Raw genomic sequence first — 18,010 nt, 5'->3', positions numbered from 1 at the left:
CATTGGATCCACTATTGTTTCACGTATGCAAATTCTATTAAAAAAGGAGGCTTATTTCCTGGAGAAATAGGGATCTGGACCTTTCTACTCACTGAACCTTTATCTCATGGCATTTTCCTTTGTCCCGTAGATTATGCTTCTCTGAAGTCAGTAAGACCCCATCTTGGACGGCCATCGTTCAATTCACCTACAAAAAGTACGCCAAGGTTGATGCCTCTCCCACCACCAGCTCAGCCAATCCACGGGCGTGTTGACTGGTCTGCAAAGTATGGTGCTCACCGGTGACGTGTGGTAATACTCTCTGAACCAGTGCGTGTTTCCCATGAAATGGTGGCTAACAGGAGACAATTTGATACTGTTTTATATACCTGTAAATTTAAAAGAAACAAGATCTTCTATGAACGAGACATTTTGAAGGGTTTTTTTTACTTTTATTTGTATTAATTTGAATGCAATCTTGTACCTTTTTGTATAAAATTGTTTTGTTATATAATTGGGTCCAGTTATTTTCATAAATCTGATATATTTTGTATATATGGCTTCAGGGGGTTTGGCGTTTTTATATGATAAATTTTTTATAATGATCTTTTTTAAAATTTAACTTTTCCTTTATTAGATTCAACTTTTTTATAAAAGTGGATTAAAAAAGCAAAGTGGTGCAATATTGCAGTGGAAGAGACATACTGAGGAAGGGGCATTCGTCAGACTTTTCTGAAGTTTATGTGCTAAATGAGGCTGTATAATTTCAGTGATGCCACATCTTGATGCCATGCTCTGTTGTCCTATACTCATTTGCTTTGTACTGACATCAAAGGAATGAGTGACCAACAGTCTAAACTCTCCTTTGCAGTTACTGAGAGACTGCTGAAAGTCCGTGGGAGGCTTTTTTTTTTTTTTAAATTGATTTTGCCTTTAAAAGGTTTTTGTTGGACTGCTGTCCAGCTTTCCAGCTCCATTCTTTTGCTTTTACCAAATTTGGGGAATCTTCTTGTTTGGCGAAGGGTGAATACCCTTCTGTAGATCTGTTTTCTGACACAGCGCACTTTTGTCCTGCTTTAAAGTTGCTTCTTGGCATTGTTCACTATGAAACAGAATGTGGACCTACCTCTCTTAAATTCATTTAAGTGTTCTAATGATTTCTAAGGAGAAAAATCAGATTCTGTTTCTTCTTCTTTGTTGTTGGGACTGTAAGATCTGAAGACATATTTAAGACAGTATTAGCAATTATAAGCTGATTTCAGAGTGTCAAAGTATATGCCAGAAGCAGAGTTTAACGAAACAATATTTATGCAGCTGACTTAATTTTCACAACTGTTTTAAATCCCTTTTGGGGAAAAAAAAATCCAGAGGAAATGAGTCAGTTTAAGCTTACTTCAGTTCGTCTTCACTTAAATAGATCTTCACTAACAATGTGAAGAATGTGTCAGCTTCTGTAAATTAGGCCCTCAGGCTCTACTGGGAAAAGTGGGACCTTACCTGGTCCTGCTAAAAAAACATTTCAAAATTGCAATTGATTTCACAGAAACTGATACAGCTCTTATAATATGAGTTAACTGCTCTTCTCAGAGAAAATGAATTAGCAGGTTATAGAGAAAAGAAAATAGCCTCATAGTCTGGTTTAATTTTGCACTGGAAAGGAGTGCCAGAGTCCAGCCATCAGCAAAAGATTCATTTAGGTCACAGTCAGCACTTGGCTGTTCCTGCACCTCCTTCCAAAGAAAGAAGGTAGAACACTACAGTGCTGTGGGAGAACATCTTTTATAGCTGCGTCTTGGAACAGCACCCCCAAAGCTGAAGTGTGCTGTGAAAATGCATCTTCCTGCAGAACTATACAGGAACGCTCACCGTTCTGAGTTCATTTTATGAACAGATCAGGCAAATCGTATGTTTATGAGACTTAAATCCAGTCTAAAGGGATCAGAGCAGGTGTGGTTCTCAGCATCCAGCCATTCCCCAGGAGCTGGATGGCCAGTGTGTCAGTGCGATCCTCTGTGGGAGCTGCCGGCACCCACGAGGGGCAGCTGCTGTGGACTGGAGACTGATAACACATGCTGGCCTTTTCAGTACTTCCCACGGAAAGCATGTGGGATGCTGAGGACACTGCCCTCGAGCAGGCTGCTGGCTCGGTGCTGTGGGGGAACCGTGAGGAGCACTGATCACTGTTCGCCTTTGTGGACTCAGTCCACAGTGAGACAGTACAAGACAAAAAGGGAGCAAAAGGGTCTATGCATTAAAAAGAAAGTATGCATATACTTACACATGCCAAGGACATGTTACATGTCCAGCTACCCCAGTTATTTGTTCATAGCAAGTACTAACTCCAAACCATACCTAACTGCTTCCGAAGCAGCGATGCCAATGTGTAGCAGTAGAACAAAGCAGCCATTCGATTTCTAAAGCAGACGCTGATGGTGTCTTTGGGTAAATGGAAAGGGAAATATGTATATTTGTGTTAGAACTGGAAAGATAGTTGTTTCTCTTTGTGGGAATAAGTATCTGTATTTATGTCTAGGTATCATTTAATTTATTTTATCACTGATGAATTGGTCTCAAAGAGGGAACACCCTGAACCTATCATAAGTATCCCTAGACCCAAGTAGGCAGTTTAACTAGTCTGTTCCATACGCTTAATTCCTGTTAGTGGAAGCAGGAGACAAACAAGTCATGAGGGTGGGCTGCTGAGGCTTGGATTCATCCTACCTAACTGCAGGCACCTACACGTGAGCTCCTCTGTTGTGAGCCAACTCTTCAAACCAGTGCTGAGTGAGAATCGTCTGAAGAGAAGTTTGGCTCACCTGAGAACTTAGTAGCCCTCTGGAGATGTCTGGGTCTCCCCACTAAGGGCGGGGACTACTCCATGTGTTTAAAGTAATACAGGATGAATCCAAACGTGGCCTGCAATCTCTGAGCCTTTATCAGCCCTGCAGTCATTTCCTTGACTATAGCATTCAGGGTTTGGTCAGTCTGGCAAAAAGATTAGAAAAAGCAGTAGTACTTTTATTTTGGCATATCATCTTCTCCATTCCCAAATTAAAGCCTTTATTTTGGAAAAAAGCTAATAATCTTGATAATCAGAACCACTTCTGCTAGTTTAACTTAGTGGGACAGAAAATTGGTTAAGTAGAAGTATAATTGCAGCAGTCTTGCAGCCTTTACTCAAGCAAATTCCTACTGAAGTTGGGAAGAGTTCTTCTTGAGTAAGGACCAAGTTGACTGTGCTGTGTGTTTTACTGTGCTGTCTCAGTGTGCGATACAAGTATGGAAAAGATGTAGGTCTATATTATACTGAAATCTGGACAAGCGGCATATCTGAGAATTCATCATATGTAACCTACTATGTGTTTTTTAATATTTATCAGCATCTTTATGCAAAATGTTTTTTTTTTTAATTTTGCTGTTCACACTTTCTCAGGCTTACGTATAATATGTAATGACTGTTGGAAATAATGGAGCCTGGCAGTGAACTCATTCACCTCTGTAATCCACATTCTTGTAAAAGTATTGTGTAAGTGCCACGACATTAGCCAAAACAACCCCAGCCCAGCAAACCCACTTCCATGGTGTATCTGTATCAAATAAGGCTGTTGATAGGAGTAGTATGTTCCATAATGTGAGGAAGAAAACAGATATTGAAAGAACATTTTTGAACTTAAGTGGATGGAGAGGGTGGAATTGTCAAAGTGAGTAAGATCTTAAAGAAGTAATGGTTCTTGTTTATTCAGTGTTTTTGTTCAAGAACGTTATAAATGTTTGTTTCATTCCTTCTGTGTCAAGTCTTCTTCCCAGAATAAATTTACTCTTGAAGAAATCTTGACTGACTAGAGTCTTGATCTTTTATTCAGTTTTTAATAAAAGCACTTTAGTTTGGCTTTTGTTTATTTAGTTGTGGTTGGGAGGGGGGGTTGGTTTGTGGGGGGTTTTTGTTTGTTTGTTTGCTTGCTTGTTTGTTTTAAAATAAGCCTTACATTTGGTGCCTTCTTGGAGGAGTACTACCTCCTGGCAGCTGTGCTCTTTGTGCTGGTTCATTGGCCATGTGATGTGAGTCTAAGCATGTAATTTCTGCAGTATACCAAGAGCTTCGTGTAAAGTTTAGCCCTTGGATGCCAACTCTTCTGAAACTAACTGCAACGCTGAATTAAAATGGAAGATCCATAACACCTTGGAAGAAGGAAGAAGGACAGGCAGTTGGACTAGGTGGTCATTGTAGGTCCCTTCCAACTGAAATTATTCTATTCTGTTCTATTCTATTCTTGTTCTGTCTTGTGTCACCTCTGCCTTCTACTTTCAAGGCAGTAGAAGCTGAAGACAGTTAATAACTTAAAAACAGTTGATTAGTTAGCCCTTAGTTAGCCCTTTTGCTAACTCTTCAAGTGGGTGTAAAAGCACTTGTACAGATGATGAACTAGGTGAAAAAATACATTTATAAGTGTAAAGATGCTGGATTGTAAGTGGTGTGTGTAAGGCAAGGAACTCAAGGATTTGTAGGTGACTGGGGATGGAAATGGGAGAAGAAACAAACTGAAGCCTCAGGGATACAAATTAAAGTTACAGTTCCCTGTTGCCTCCCCCGGCAGCGCAAATAAGCTTAAATGTGGAGAGGACGTTTTGTTGAGTGTGTAAACCGGCCGTTTCTGGCGGCACAAAACAATGGCAGACTGCCCCATGCAGCGCCTCACTTGGATGTGTCTGCAGTCTTGGAAGCTTGACTACCCTACGTTCTCCTACAAATGGACCTTGAGCTTGTTTGGAGGTTCTAGCAGGGGAGCGCAGCTACCGTATACCCTTGACCGATGAACGGTACGTCTCTATCGGGGAAGGTCGTCCTCTTCGACCGAGCGCGCAGCTTCGGGAGGGACGCACATGGAGCGGTGAGGGAGGAAGGGGACACCCGCCTAGCCAGCCAGATCAGCCGAATCAACCCTGGCGATCAATGGGGTGACAGATGTCGCAGCCAGATCGCCCTCACATCCAGAACAAGTTTGCGGTCGCAGCACTATATAAGGGTCAGAATATCAAATCATCTTAATGATACGGCGAGCTGCCCAGACTGCCAGTGCAGTGACAGATACTGTGGATTCACCTCATTGTAACAATAAAACTTGTCTGACTAAAGCGCTTAAAAATATTTAGTGTTTTTCCTTGGGTTATATTTTCCTCCCAGAAGCCGTTGCGAAATATGCAGATCAGCGGCTTTCTATTGGTGGCTGTCCCGCTTGTCACCGCTGCTTAGCGCGGAGACTGGGAGCGAAGCGGTGGCGACTGCAGCTGCTGGCGGGGCAGGTGGGTGCGGGCGGGCGCTCGGTTCGGCGGGCTCGGCGCGGCTCGGCTCGGCTCGGCTCGGCTGCTTTCCTCACGGAGTAGCCGCCCGCTGCGACGTGCGGGGGGTGTGTGGCGGGAAGCAACTGCTGCCTCGCTAGTTAAAAGCTGCGTACCTTCTCTTGGGTTTATTATTTATTTTTTTTAATTCTTTGCGTGAATAATGTGAGTTTCTGTGATTTCTCTTTTCCCCTCACCACCCTGGTGCCCTCTGGCTGGCTTGGCTCTCGTGGTGTGTGGGGGGCTGTGCTGGGCTGGGGTTGGCACTCGGGTGTCTGGTCAGGAGATAGCCTCCCTGGCCTGGGGCTGTCGCTCTGGACTTCACGAGCACTTGTACAAGAAGTGCGTACTCCAGCATTTCTCATCTCTTATATCAGAGCTTGCTCTGTTTGGCTCTTTGCCTCTAACCCACCACCAACTGTCAGCACGTTGCCTCCCATTTAATAATACGAACCACTCTTCATCTCACATCTACAAAGAACTTGTCATGGATGGAAGGGGTTGGAGTCGATGGCCTGGGAGACAACTACCTGTCATACACTGAGTAGGAGACTTTCCCCCCAGGTTGGTGTTACATGATGCAGAGTAAAAAAGAGCGGCTGCTGTTGGGCTGAGGGCTGCTGAAGGCAAGCAGTGAAAATTGGGTCCTGAAGTCTTGGATCTGCAGGACATGCCAGGCGCTGCTGGTCTCCTGGCATTCTTCACCAATGTTCTTCTGGTCTATGTGGCTAGCATGGGAGCCATGACTCCTTGCACGAGTATTTATGTTCCCTCTTTCCCCCTGTTAGCCCAAGTGGCCTCCATAAATCACAACAAGGGACTAAATTCAGATCTTTTTTTTCCCCAAGTACCTTTTGCTGTTGAGATACCAGGCTGAGGGGAATGGCCAGCAACCTACCTGCAATTGCAGCTCCTGACTGCAAATTGGCATTTTCCCTGCTGGTAAGAAGAGCAGGGAAGGGAGAAGCCCTTTGCCCATCCCCAGGGTAGTGTCTTTCCATCAGATTTCAGTTCACAAGTTGGACTTTCTCTTCCAATATTACATGGTAGCCTTAGGAACCAGAATGCTACAGCTTGCTTCAAAGCCTGTTGGTCCCCCTGTATTTCCAAGACAAGCATCCACCATGTCTTTACCTTCCGTTTGCCTTTGCTGCATTGACGTGTACTTGGCAACAGTGACTTGCTTATCTCCTGTGACATGTCAGTTGGCCTGCTAGGAGCATGTCTTAGGAAGGTGCACTGAAGAAAAGTGACTCTTCTGTTTCTTTAATTTTTTAAACTTCAAGTTAAAAAAAGCTGAAGGTGATTTTTTTTCTTCTTCTGTGAATTTAGCTGTATTATGAGCAATTCCTGTTTCATTCTGTTCTTTCTTGTCATTCACACTGATACTTTTCTTTAGTCTTTTTTCTGTTTCTTATGCACTGTTGTATTTATTAGCAGTATAGATACTACTCAGCAATGTTTGAGATCCCAATGAATTACCTAAGAAGAAATGGAGGCCCCTAAGCAGGCGTGAAGGGCTGAATAACCTGGCTCATTTGAATTCTGGTGGTCAGATGCAGTCTTGTATTTTGTGTTCTATTTTCGTGCCTTTTGGCTAGCAAACAGATCTCTTGCCTCCTGTGCGCTCAAGGTCTTTCAAAAGTCGTTTTTTCCCTCCGCTTATGAAGGAACTCTTGCAACATTGGGAACTGGAGGTTATTGTTTGCATGCCAACAGGCTTTTTTCCAGAATTACTTGAACTGTGGGTTGGAAGCGACAAGAGATCTCCCTACAGAGGGAAAACAGCTCTCAGTTGCAGCGAGGAGTTCCTATTAGAGAGTTCTGCATGTGAAATGCCAGTATGATGAAATTTGATGCTCCCTTGGCTTATGGCTCTACAGTGGAATCCAATTCCTGCTGAGACCTAAACACTAGTCTATTAAAAAAAAATAACAATAGCCTTGTTTATGAAGCCATTCAAGAACTAAAATGCTGCTTAAAAATCACAGTGTATTTGATCAACTGAAAAGCCTATAAAGTTTTGCTTAGCAGCAGGGTTTAATAATAGAAAGAAATGCAACCAGTAGATGGATAAGTACTGCAACAGTCTGAATCTTTGTCGTTTAATCTGGATTAATTCAGAAGAATCTGGTCATTCTTTTGAAGTTTCTATTACTTCCAGATCCCATACTTACCTTGGATCACCACAGCTAGAAAGAAAAGTGAGTGACTTTGAAAATATATTCCCATACTTCACTAAGTACGTGTAGAATTAATGTTTAGATACTTTTGGCATTCTTTGATACTGCCAGATTTGAAAACCTGTCTATTGCCTCTTCTCCCCTTTGAACAAAACTTGGCTTTTAGTGATGATTGAGTAACTCTAGTGTTAAAACATATATTTTCTAAAAGTTTTAAGGATTTCCTTTATTAATTTTTTCTGTATCTCCTACTTATCAACTTGATGCTTATTTTTCCTGAATTTTAGGGGAATTAAAACACTATGAAATACTGTGACTTCACTGTGCAGCAGTAAAACCAAATCAGTTTAGACTGAAACTTTACTGAAAAGTTTTGTCAAAAATTAACTTAAATTTCATGTGAGTGACCTGTGAACCGTTATTCGAGCTGCCATCAGATTTTTTGTATCATTATTAATTTATTATCTTTTATAACTGTTTTAGGTAACGGGAAGTTTGAAGTCATGGCCGGGAAAACCCAAAACTTTACTACTTTGATGGAAGAGGCAAGATGGAGTCAGTTCGCTGGTTGTTAGCTGCAGCTGGGGTTGAGGTTTGTTTTAGCGTTTTTAACTTTGAGCTGCAGATTGGTATGCTTGTCTTTGAGGCAGATCACAGGTTATGAACCAAAAAAGAAAAGGCATCCATAGACACAATAGTAAATGAGCATTAGCTGTTCAGTGTAATTAAACACTCTTACTTAAGGCACACAAAAGTATGGCTTCAAGTTACATGTCTTCTGAGCAATGACACTGTAAACAGTTTCTTGCTTAATGCAAGAATGCGTAATGCTTAATTAAGCATTCAATTACTGACTCAGAGCTGTTGTGCTGAATGATAGATGTGTTCCTGGCCATAACAAGTGTTATCCGTGCCAAGTAAAACAGCAACAAATTTACTTTCTTGAGTCTTTTTGTTTTCAGTTGGGTGTTCACACACAGATTTTTATTTTATTTTTCACTTCACTGGCGGCATCCTCCACAATAAGCTATAGCACAAAATATATTTTATCTTCCTTGCATCATTTAGATGAGGCTTAAAAGGGTGAACTGAGCAAATTGACTCGCATGTGTAGGAAATTAGAAATCTCAGAGAAGGAAGAAAAATGTCTGGGTAAACCAGAGAAGCAAGACACGGCTTTAAAATATTTTTTTTTATGGGATATGTATTGAGTTCGCCTGGCCGGGTTTTGGTAGTGGGGGGGGCTACAGGGGTGGCTTTCTGTGAGAAGCTGCTAGAAGCTTCCCCCATGTCTGATAGAGCCAATGCCAGTGGGCTCCAAGACTGACTCATCACTGGCCAAGGCCGAGCCCATTAGTGACAGTGGTAGCGCCTCTGGGATAACAGAGTTAATAAGGGGAAAAAAATGCTGTGCAACATCAGCCAGAAGAGAGGAGTGAAAATATGTGAGAGGAACAACTCTGCAGACACCAAGGTCAGTGAAGAAGGAGGGGGAGGAGGTGCTCCAGGCACTGGAGCAGAGATCCCCCTACAGCCCGTGGAGAAGACCATGGTGAAGCAGGCTGTCCCCCTGCAGCCCATGGAGGTTCATGGTGGAGCAGATATCCACCTGCAGCCCGGGGAGGACCCCACGCTGGAGCAGGCAGATGCACGTGAAATAGGCTGTGACCCCCATGGGGGACCCACTCTGGAGCAGTCTGTTCCTGAAGGTCTGCACCCCATGGAAGGGACCCCCGTTGGAGCAGTTCAGGAAGAACTGTAGCCCGTGGGAAGGACTCGTGTTGGAGAAGTTGGTGGAGGACTGTCTCCTGTGGGAGGGACCCCACACTGGAGCAGGGGAAGAGTGTGAGGAGTCCTCCCCCTGAGGAGGAAGGAGTGGCAGAGGCAATGTGGGATGAATTGACCACAACCCCCATTCCCCGTCCCCTGTGCCGCTGGGGGCAGGGGGAGGTGGAGAAATTGGAAATGAAGTTGAGCCAGGAAGAAGGGAGGGATGGAGGGAAGATGTTTTAAGATTTGGTTTTATTTTCATTATCCTACTCTGGTTTGATTGGTAGTAAGTTGAATTAATTTTCTCCCTAAGTCGAATTTGTTTTGCTTGTGACGATAATTGGTGAGTGATCTCTCCCTGTCCTTATCTTGACCCACGAGCGATTCGTTATATTTTTTTCTCCCATGTCCAGCTGAGGAGGGCAGTGACAGAGCAGCTTTAGTGGGCACCTGGCCTCCAGCCAGGGTCAACCCACCACAGGATATAATTTACTTACGCATTTTCTATCTATCTTGGTTATAAACTGATAATTCAGTTTGAGGACAGAAGGGACTAGTAGTTGCTTCATTGTGCTCTTTTATATGGTAGGCTGTTACACTTCATATAGTTACCCTTATACTGAGCCAAGGAAGACAAGTTTTTCAAAAAGATCACCAGTCTTTATTTGAAGGCTTTACAGAAGACACAGCTGGCTGTTTCCCTGCATTATTTGTTCCTATGTTTTAATTCCCTCTTTTCTTTTCCTTTCCTTTTCCTTTCCTCTCCTCTCCTCTCCTCTCCTCTCCTCTCCTCTCCTCTCCTCTCCTCTCCTCTCCTCTCCTCTCCTCTCCTCTCCTCTCCTCTCCTCTCCTCTCCTCTCTCCTTTCTCCTTTCTCCTTTCCTTTTTCCTTTTTCCTTTTTCCTTTCCTTTTTTTAATTTAAAAAAAAGCTGTTGACAGGTACTGATTATTATATTTTCCCTTGGGATATTCTTTTCCCAGCTTTTCATCAGCAGAAACTTGAGTTCTGAATTTTAGACTCTGTGATCACACTTAGTATGGTTGAACATTGGCACTGTATTAATCTTCTGGGGTTTCCCAGTAGATTATTAATATAATTAGTAGATATTAATTATTAACATAAGTGGCACAGATGTTCTGAGAGAGGTTGACTGCAGAAGGATCCTTGGGAGTCCATAGCTAGGCATCTTGGGATTGGTAAGCTCAATCATTTTCTAGTCTCCATGGTCTACATTGACTATAGACATGTATGGCACATGCAAACATGTACATGTAGACGTCTAACTTTGGTCTCTTAATCTTGAACTGAATTCCTCTGTACTAGCACTGATTGGACAAGCCATCCTCAGCCATATTGAACATAACTACATCATTCAGATCACAGGCAATTCTCTATCTTTTTGTTTCTCATCTACTGAATAATTCATCTTTAGGGGTCCTAAACATGCTTCTGAAATAAACTTCCTCATGGGCATACTACTTTTATATTATTTTGTAAAAGCTTTGTTTTAACTTTCTAAGAACTTGTTCCTGTCTAGCTCCCCGATCAAAATATAGAATCATAGAATCATAGAATGGTTTGGGTTGGAAGGGACCTCAAAGATCATCTAGTTCCAACCCCCCTGCCATGGGCAGGGACACCCTCCACTAGACCACATTGCCCAAAGCCCCATCCAACCTGGCCTTGAACACTGTCAGGGATGGGGCCTCCACAACTTCTCTGGGCAACCTGTTCCAGTGCCTCACCACTCTCACAGTAAAGAATTTCTTTCTAACATCTAATCTAAATCGACCCTCCTTCAGCTTGAGCCCATTACCCCTTGTCCTGTCACTACACTCCCTCATAAACAGTCCCTCACCATCTTTCCTGTAGGCCCCTTCAGGTACTGGTACCCACGTGCAGGACCTTGCATTTGGCCTTGTTGAACTTCATGTGGTTCGCACGGGCCCACCTCTCCAGCCTGTCAAGGTCCCTCTGGATGGCATCCCTTCCCTCCAGCGTGTCGACCACACCACACAGCTTGGTGCCGTCGGCAAACTGAGGGTGCACTCGATCCCACTGTCCATGTCACCAACAAAGATGCTGAACAGTGCCGGTCCCAGTACCGACCCCTGAGGAACACCACTCGTCACTGTTCTCCACTTGGACATTGAGCCATTGACCACAACTCTTTGAGTGCGACCATCCAGCCAATTCCTTATCCACCGAGTGGTCCATCCATCGAATCCATGTCTCTCCAATTGAGAGACAAGGACGTCATGTGGGACAGTGTCAAATGCCTTGCACAAGTCCAGGTAGATGACGTCAGTTGCCCTTCCCTTATCCACGGACGCTGTAACCCCATCATAGAAGGCCACCAAGTTTGTCAGGCACGATTTGCCCCTAGTGAAGCCGTGCTGGCTGTCACCAATCACCTCCTTGTTTTCCATGTGCCTGAGCATAGTCTCCAGGAGGGTCTGCTCCATAATCTTGCCAGGCACGGAGGTGAGACTGACCAGCGTGTTGTTCCCTGGGTCTTCCTTTTTTCCCTTCTTAAAAGTGGGGGTTATGTTCCCCCTCTTCCAGTCGGCGGGAACTTCACCAGACCGCCAGGACTTCTCAACCATGATGGCGAGTGGCCTGGCCACTTCATCTGCCAGTTCCCTCAAGACGCGCAGATGCAACTCATCAGGTCCCATGGACTTGTATCCCGCAGCAGAGCTTTTTTCACATACCAGAGAGCATTTAAGGACAGCCTAGCCTGTATTGTTGACTGTCTCGCATTAAATTGCCTGTTCAGTACCAAACAACATCCTCACTCCAGTTCTTATTGCCTGTTTTTCTGCTAGGGTGCCTTTAGCAGCAGTTGTCAAACATGACAGTCCAAGAGGTTTTGCCAGTGCTTCTGCCCTTGGTAGTTTCTCCTTAGAGCCATATCTGGAATGATACATATTCTTTTCCTTTTATTCTCTTCCTTAAAAGTTTATCTGTTTCTAGAAATGTAAAAAGACACTCATTTCCTCTTCTTCCTCATTCTGTTTTGTCAGTTTGAGAAGAGTTTTTGGAAACCCGAGAGCAGTATGAGAAGCTCCTGCAAGTGAGTCCACATGAACCTGAAGAAGAGTGTGGCCAGACTTGATCTCAGAGAAGATGTGTGAAGAGAAGACTTTGAAGACTGTGGGGGGCTTTCTTTCCACACAGCAGAGAGGGGAGTAAAACTGAGAGCTGTGAAGAGCTGCAGAGGCTTTTTTCCCATATGTGGACAGATGCAATTGGAAATTGAATGTCTTTCCAACCTGGAGAGTTTCCCATGACTCTGGGTTGTTCTGTTCTCTGTTTGGTCTATGTGTCCCACCTGGTCCCACAAACTTACCCAGGTAACTTCAGTAACTTGAAAAAGCATATCCTAAAACTTCGTTAAATGTCCTGATTTAACTTAAAATACTGGTTATAAGAGAAAAATTTGGGGATCTGACATTTGCTTCAACTGTATTTTAAATAATGGAACAGAATTTTAAAAATCTATTTTGAATTAGATACTTTTTTACTCAGTCGATATGTTTAGTGTGATTGTCTCCACTGTATTTCAATTTCAGCATAAAAACTGTTGTACACAGTCCTGACTGCAACTTCAGTGAAATTTTTTTAAAGCAAGGATGGATAATCCACAATAATTGTGTTCTGCAGTTTAATTTGTCTGCACCACTGTAATTTATTGCTTGCATGAGGAACTCCAGTTTAATATAATGACTACCCACAGCAAGGTCACCATAAAAGTAATGATTGTCTAAAGACAGCAAGAATCTGATGTGGAGTTATTAGATCCAGTAGAATAACACGTGGCTTTCCATTTAGGTGGATCCCTGCTGTTTCAGCAAGTGCCCATGGTGGAGATGGATGGGATGAAGATGGTGCAGACCAGAGCCATCCTCAGCTACATAGCGGCAAAGTACAACCTCTATGGGAAGGACCTGAAGGAGAGAGCCCTGTACTGTAACAGTACTACTCTTCTTGAGTTCATTATAGTAGCTTAGATACAACTAGAACTGATTGTACACTTGCACGCCCAGAGAATCATCTGTGTGCCTCAGTGGCACGCAACTTGCAGTGAACCTAACAGGCCACAGTAGATGCAAGCCAAGTGATTTGTTCTAATTTGATTATTTTTACATAAAAATATTTGAGGCAGAGGTTTATTGTGCTTTTAGTAAAAGATTAATACTAAAGATTGACACAGGTATGTGAGAGGTGACTGCATGTAAATGTTGAACTACTTTTGTAAACAGAAATCTTTGGAAAGCAATGGTTAGTTTTTAACTTTGGCTGCAAAATATGATCTGTCACTGATGTTATCTGCAATTGCATGATGTTCCACAGCACTGTAAAAAGTGCATGTTTTAGGTCTTTAGGGAAAGAACAGCTAAAAGCTGTTGAAAAACTGGTTTTCTTGTGAAATTAAATCCAGGTCTTGATGTGGTATCTGTGTGAAGGAAAAAAAATGTGAGTGGGCTATCTCAATATGTAGCCTTTTAAATGGCCATTTCCTGTTGTTTTTCAAGAGAAGGAAAGCTAAAGGGCAGCTAGTAAAGGTTCTAATTTAATAGATACTTTACAATAAACTGCCATTAAACGGTGCAAATGGTTGAAGAATTGGCTGAAGCAGGTTCAGGGAAGTAACAAAAAGAATTAATATTTAGAAGGAGCCTCAGTCACAGCTTATGAGCTTCTTTGTGTTGTTAATAAGCTATCATTTCCTCTAGCTTGTATTCCTTGCATACCTCTTCCTTCAAACAGAATTCTCTTCCATCAAGTTTTAGATTTAGCCTGGGGCCTATTCCTGCTGTTGATTTGTTCTTGGGCAGGGGCAAGGAAGCATCAGTGTTTCAAGGAAAGCTTGCTGTGGTTAGTTCCAGGTTTAAGTCTTGTATAATCTGCGAGTGCAGTTTTGGAAGACCAGATAGATGCAGGCAAGAAGCTGGCATACATTAAGCTTGCAGGAATATTTGATAGCTTCTTATTGCACATAACATGTTTAATCCTTACAGAGGCTTTTTCAAGGAAGCTGTTGCCTGACAACAAAAAACTGCAGTTAGTCTTATTCCACAGCAGGAACTCAAATCTCTTATGACATAGGATGGTTAGAAGACTTTGTTAGACTATTTTACCAGATATTTTTCATATTTATGAGAACTTTAATTTAAATTTGAGTCATGTCTACAGTACAAAAACCTGCTGTCAGAGCTCTGGAAAAATGGATAAAAGGGATGATCTGAAGAACTGCTGTACTACTAATTTAGCTAGATGCAGAACCTGGTAAACTTCATGTTCCCACCTCATTATGATTCTGTTTGGTACCACTTGGACTTTGGATGAAACCCTGAAGGTGGGATAGACCCAGAAGACTAAGCCAGTTGGGGATGACTTCTTGTGGTGCTGTGTGTTTCTTTGGTGATGATGAAGAGATCTGTAACACCAAAGTTAAACTTTTTTAACTTCTGTACAATCCTGTTTAATCCTGCACAATGAGGCAAGCGAGTGCGAACAACACTATAGTGTTATAGACTCTGACCTTTTTTTTTTTTTAACTGCAAAAATAATTTTCATGAGAGGGTACGAAATTCAAGTTATACTATCCCAACACAAATCTAAGAAAACTCTGCTTATAAAGGCACCTTCTAATTTAAGGTTTATGTTTGTTTTTGGTTTTAAGGATTGATATGTATGTTGGAGGAACCGATGATCTTATGGGTTCATTTTGATGTTCCCATTCTTATCAGCTGAGGATAAAGAGAAACAACGAGCTGTTATAGTTCAAAGGCAACAAGCAGATATTTCCCAGCATATGAAAAGGTATGTAGGAGGATCATTTCTTTCCATTGTTCTGGAAGGATAACAATGGGAACACTGGGTATTTTACCAAAAGCAGAAGCAGAAGAGTGTCAGTGCAATACTTTAAACCAGGATATCATACTGTCTGCAGGCTGGAGAGATGAGAGGGAGGTCAGAGCAGTACCAGACAAGTTGAGGCGGGTTAAATGCAGAAATTCCTAAGTGAGATTTCATGGTCTGAGCAGCACCAGCATTCAGACTGAAGGGTCCAAGTATCCCCTTCGGCTCAAAACTGTTAGGATCCTATGAACATCCTATTGAACATGTACACATAGCTATATACAGTTTAAAATAGCAACTCCCTGTTTTTAGGAGAAATGAAACCGTTGTAAATTGCCTTGCAAATGCAATGCCATTGTAGAATAGCTAATTGTCAGCTTTGTTTACATTTCGAATACATCTACGTGGTTTTTTAACCACAGTAATACACAACTATCACTGCTGTCTTCTAGTCTGAGTGCTCTGCCTACTGGAATCTTGCTGTTTCTCTAACTGATCCTTTGATAGACAGCATCTAACAGGTGCTCTCAGTGGAAATTAATATACACAGACAAGATAATCTGGCAGAAATAGCTGCTTTCTGTTTTAAAGACTAAAGGGAAGATGGTTTCCCACTTAAATACCAGCTCTCCTATAGATGGCTGGAGTTCATTCTGCCCTAGATTCCACTTCTTGCATCCTAGCCCCAGTGCTTTAGGCTGATCACCTCTCTTTTGCAGTCTCTATTGTCCCACTGAAGCTGTAACTACATACAGAAAAAAATCAAGATTTATTAGGCTGGAAAGGAGTGAATTCCAAGGAGGTATCTAACCCTGTAGTCCAGTACGTGGGGTTACCCAGGGCTGTAGGAAGGAAGGATGGGTAAGAGGAACCCTGGGGTTCTAGATTGCCGCTATCAAGACTGGTCATAGATATCCTGTAAAATGATCAGCGACTGCAGGCACAGGGCCCACATTCCCCCCCAGTAGCATCCCTGGTTGCATGGGAGAGAAAGGTGAAAGAAGAGGAGGCAGTAAGTATTGTCCAAGAAGGTGTGCCTGTGCATTTTGAAAACATCAATGCAGCTGGCTATCCACATCTGAATGTTTTCATTTATGACAATTCTAGGTTTGAAAGACCATGGGCAGGATTTTCTTGTTGGCAACAGTTTTAGCTGGGCAGATGTTCATCTTCTAGAAGCCATTTTAATGGTAGAAGAGAAGAAGTCAGACATGCTCTCAGCTTTCCTCAGTTACAGGTACACTAACAATACATTCGTATGGCTGGAAATGGGATAAATGATATTTCAAAGTCTGTTGTGTGTAAACAATTCCACAAAACAAGAGCATTTGTCACTCCTTTTTCATTGTAGTCTTGCTCTGCTTGCTTTAGGAAGAACCTCGTAATATGTTTCATCTAGAGGATCTATTATTTTCTGGAGTAATTCCTGTACAGATCTGAAGAAATTCACCCTCCCTTTTTTTTCCCTTCCCCTCACCAGTTCTGCGATACTTTTAAGCAGAAGATATTTTCTGGATCACAAGAAGTGATTTGAGTAAAAAGTACACATCTGAAACCACAAATAGCTGTTTCCACTTCATCCCATATCAATACAAGACAGAGGGCTATTTTATTAATGTTTAAAATAACAAGGTTGGGGTGAGGGGGAGTAAAATTCATCCATAGCTAAAAATATATTTCTTGTCTTGCTTCCACATATGACTTGTTAAAGGATGTTACATAAATCAGTAAAATTGTTTTTTTCTTGGGTTACTTTCTGTTCTTTAAATACCATGTTCTTACTGTTTACCTTTTAGGCATTTAAAGCAAGGATAAGCAGCATCCCCACAATCAAGAAATTTCTGGAGCAGGAAGCCAGAGAAAACCTGTTCCTGATGATAAATACGTGGAGACTGTGAGGACAGTTCTCCGCATGTATTATGACGTAAAAGCGAATTAGTGTGCCTGGTCTATAACAACAGCTGTGCTTCGGTTTGAGAGAGCTGTCAGATTGCACATGTACAATTACACTGCAGAGAGAAGGTGAAGGGGTGTTCCGAAAGGAGTTTCAATAGGCAATGTCTCATGTTCGCTTATACAAAATACAGTAGGCAGTTATTTTTTATAACATTTTACTACTAGCCTATTTTTTTCTTCTTTCTTCTTGAGATTTTTTCTGGTAATTTTAAGCAAGTGAAATGGCAGCAAGCATGCTGTCTTCCTGGAGACTTTTTGGAAGAGCAAAAAAGAAACGTGAGTTGCTGACTGACAGCTTCAGCATGTTCTGCTACTTCTGAGGACTTTCTTCTGAGATCCAGATCAGATTTTTGTATGATGATTGCTTCCAATTCAGACCTTTATTGTTTGTAGTATCACTGTGGACAAATGAAACAAGTGTTTTTTAAAGGAGGGAGGAGGGACGTGTTTCTCTTGCTAGTTCTGTTAGACATCAGTGACTTGTCTGAAATGTCAGCATTGTGCCTTTATAACTAAGCTGCACTTTTCTTTTGTTACTGAATTAGGAAACAAATTGACTGCCAAATGGCATTTTTGTGTAACTGCTGTATCTAGAGGATCTGTTCTCATCAAATAAACTTTCTATTTTTATGCTGTCATGTTGTGTCATGAATGAAAGTTGGGGCTTGCAAACTTCATTTTTACTTTTCTTGGAGGATAAATCCTTTATACTTGATATGAAGGTGTGGTGGGTTGACCCTGGCTGAGGGCCAGGTGCCCACCAGAGCCGCTCTATCACTCCCCTCTTTCATTAGACAGGGGAGAAAAGGTACAATGAAAAAAAACTTACGGGTCGAGATAAGGACAGGGAGAGATCATTCTCTAATTATCATCACGAGCAAAACAGACCGAACTTAGAGAGGGAATTCATCTTATT

General features: G+C 42.2%; 2 protein-coding genes across 9 annotated transcripts in view; both read left to right on the top strand.

Moving 5' to 3' along the window:
- The window catches only part of CILK1 (ciliogenesis associated kinase 1), a 29,622-nt gene extending 25,814 nt beyond the window's left edge, over positions 1-3,808 (top strand). For 7 of the 8 annotated variants that reach the window (XR_012834407.1, XM_075747336.1, XM_075747335.1 and 4 more), the window contains one exon: positions 131-3,808. Coding sequence is in view for 6 of the 8 variants with exons in the window: in XM_075747336.1 (XP_075603451.1) it covers positions 131-285 (155 nt within the window). In the remaining 2 variants the exon portion in view is untranslated. The remainder of the gene's footprint in view (positions 1-130) is intronic. The other variant, XR_012834408.1, reaches the window with a different exon arrangement.
- A 982-nt stretch (positions 3,809-4,790) lies between these two features.
- On the top strand, positions 4,791-17,724 carry LOC104640866 (glutathione S-transferase 3). Its single transcript, XM_075749991.1, is given in 11 exon segments — positions 4,791-5,003; positions 7,999-8,103; positions 12,308-12,347; positions 13,105-13,237; positions 14,960-14,991; positions 14,994-15,059; positions 15,062-15,103; positions 16,246-16,356; positions 16,359-16,375; positions 16,935-16,983; positions 16,986-17,724. Coding segments are annotated over 11 exon segments (900 nt in total). The 3' UTR covers positions 17,078-17,724.
- Positions 17,725-18,010: the final 286 nt, after the last annotated feature.

Source organism: Balearica regulorum, chromosome 3, assembly GCF_011004875.1.
Source record: "Balearica regulorum gibbericeps isolate bBalReg1 chromosome 3, bBalReg1.pri, whole genome shotgun sequence".
Classification (NCBI taxonomy): domain Eukaryota; kingdom Metazoa; phylum Chordata; class Aves; order Gruiformes; family Gruidae; genus Balearica; species Balearica regulorum.
This window is presented reverse-complemented; position numbering and strand designations above follow the sequence as displayed.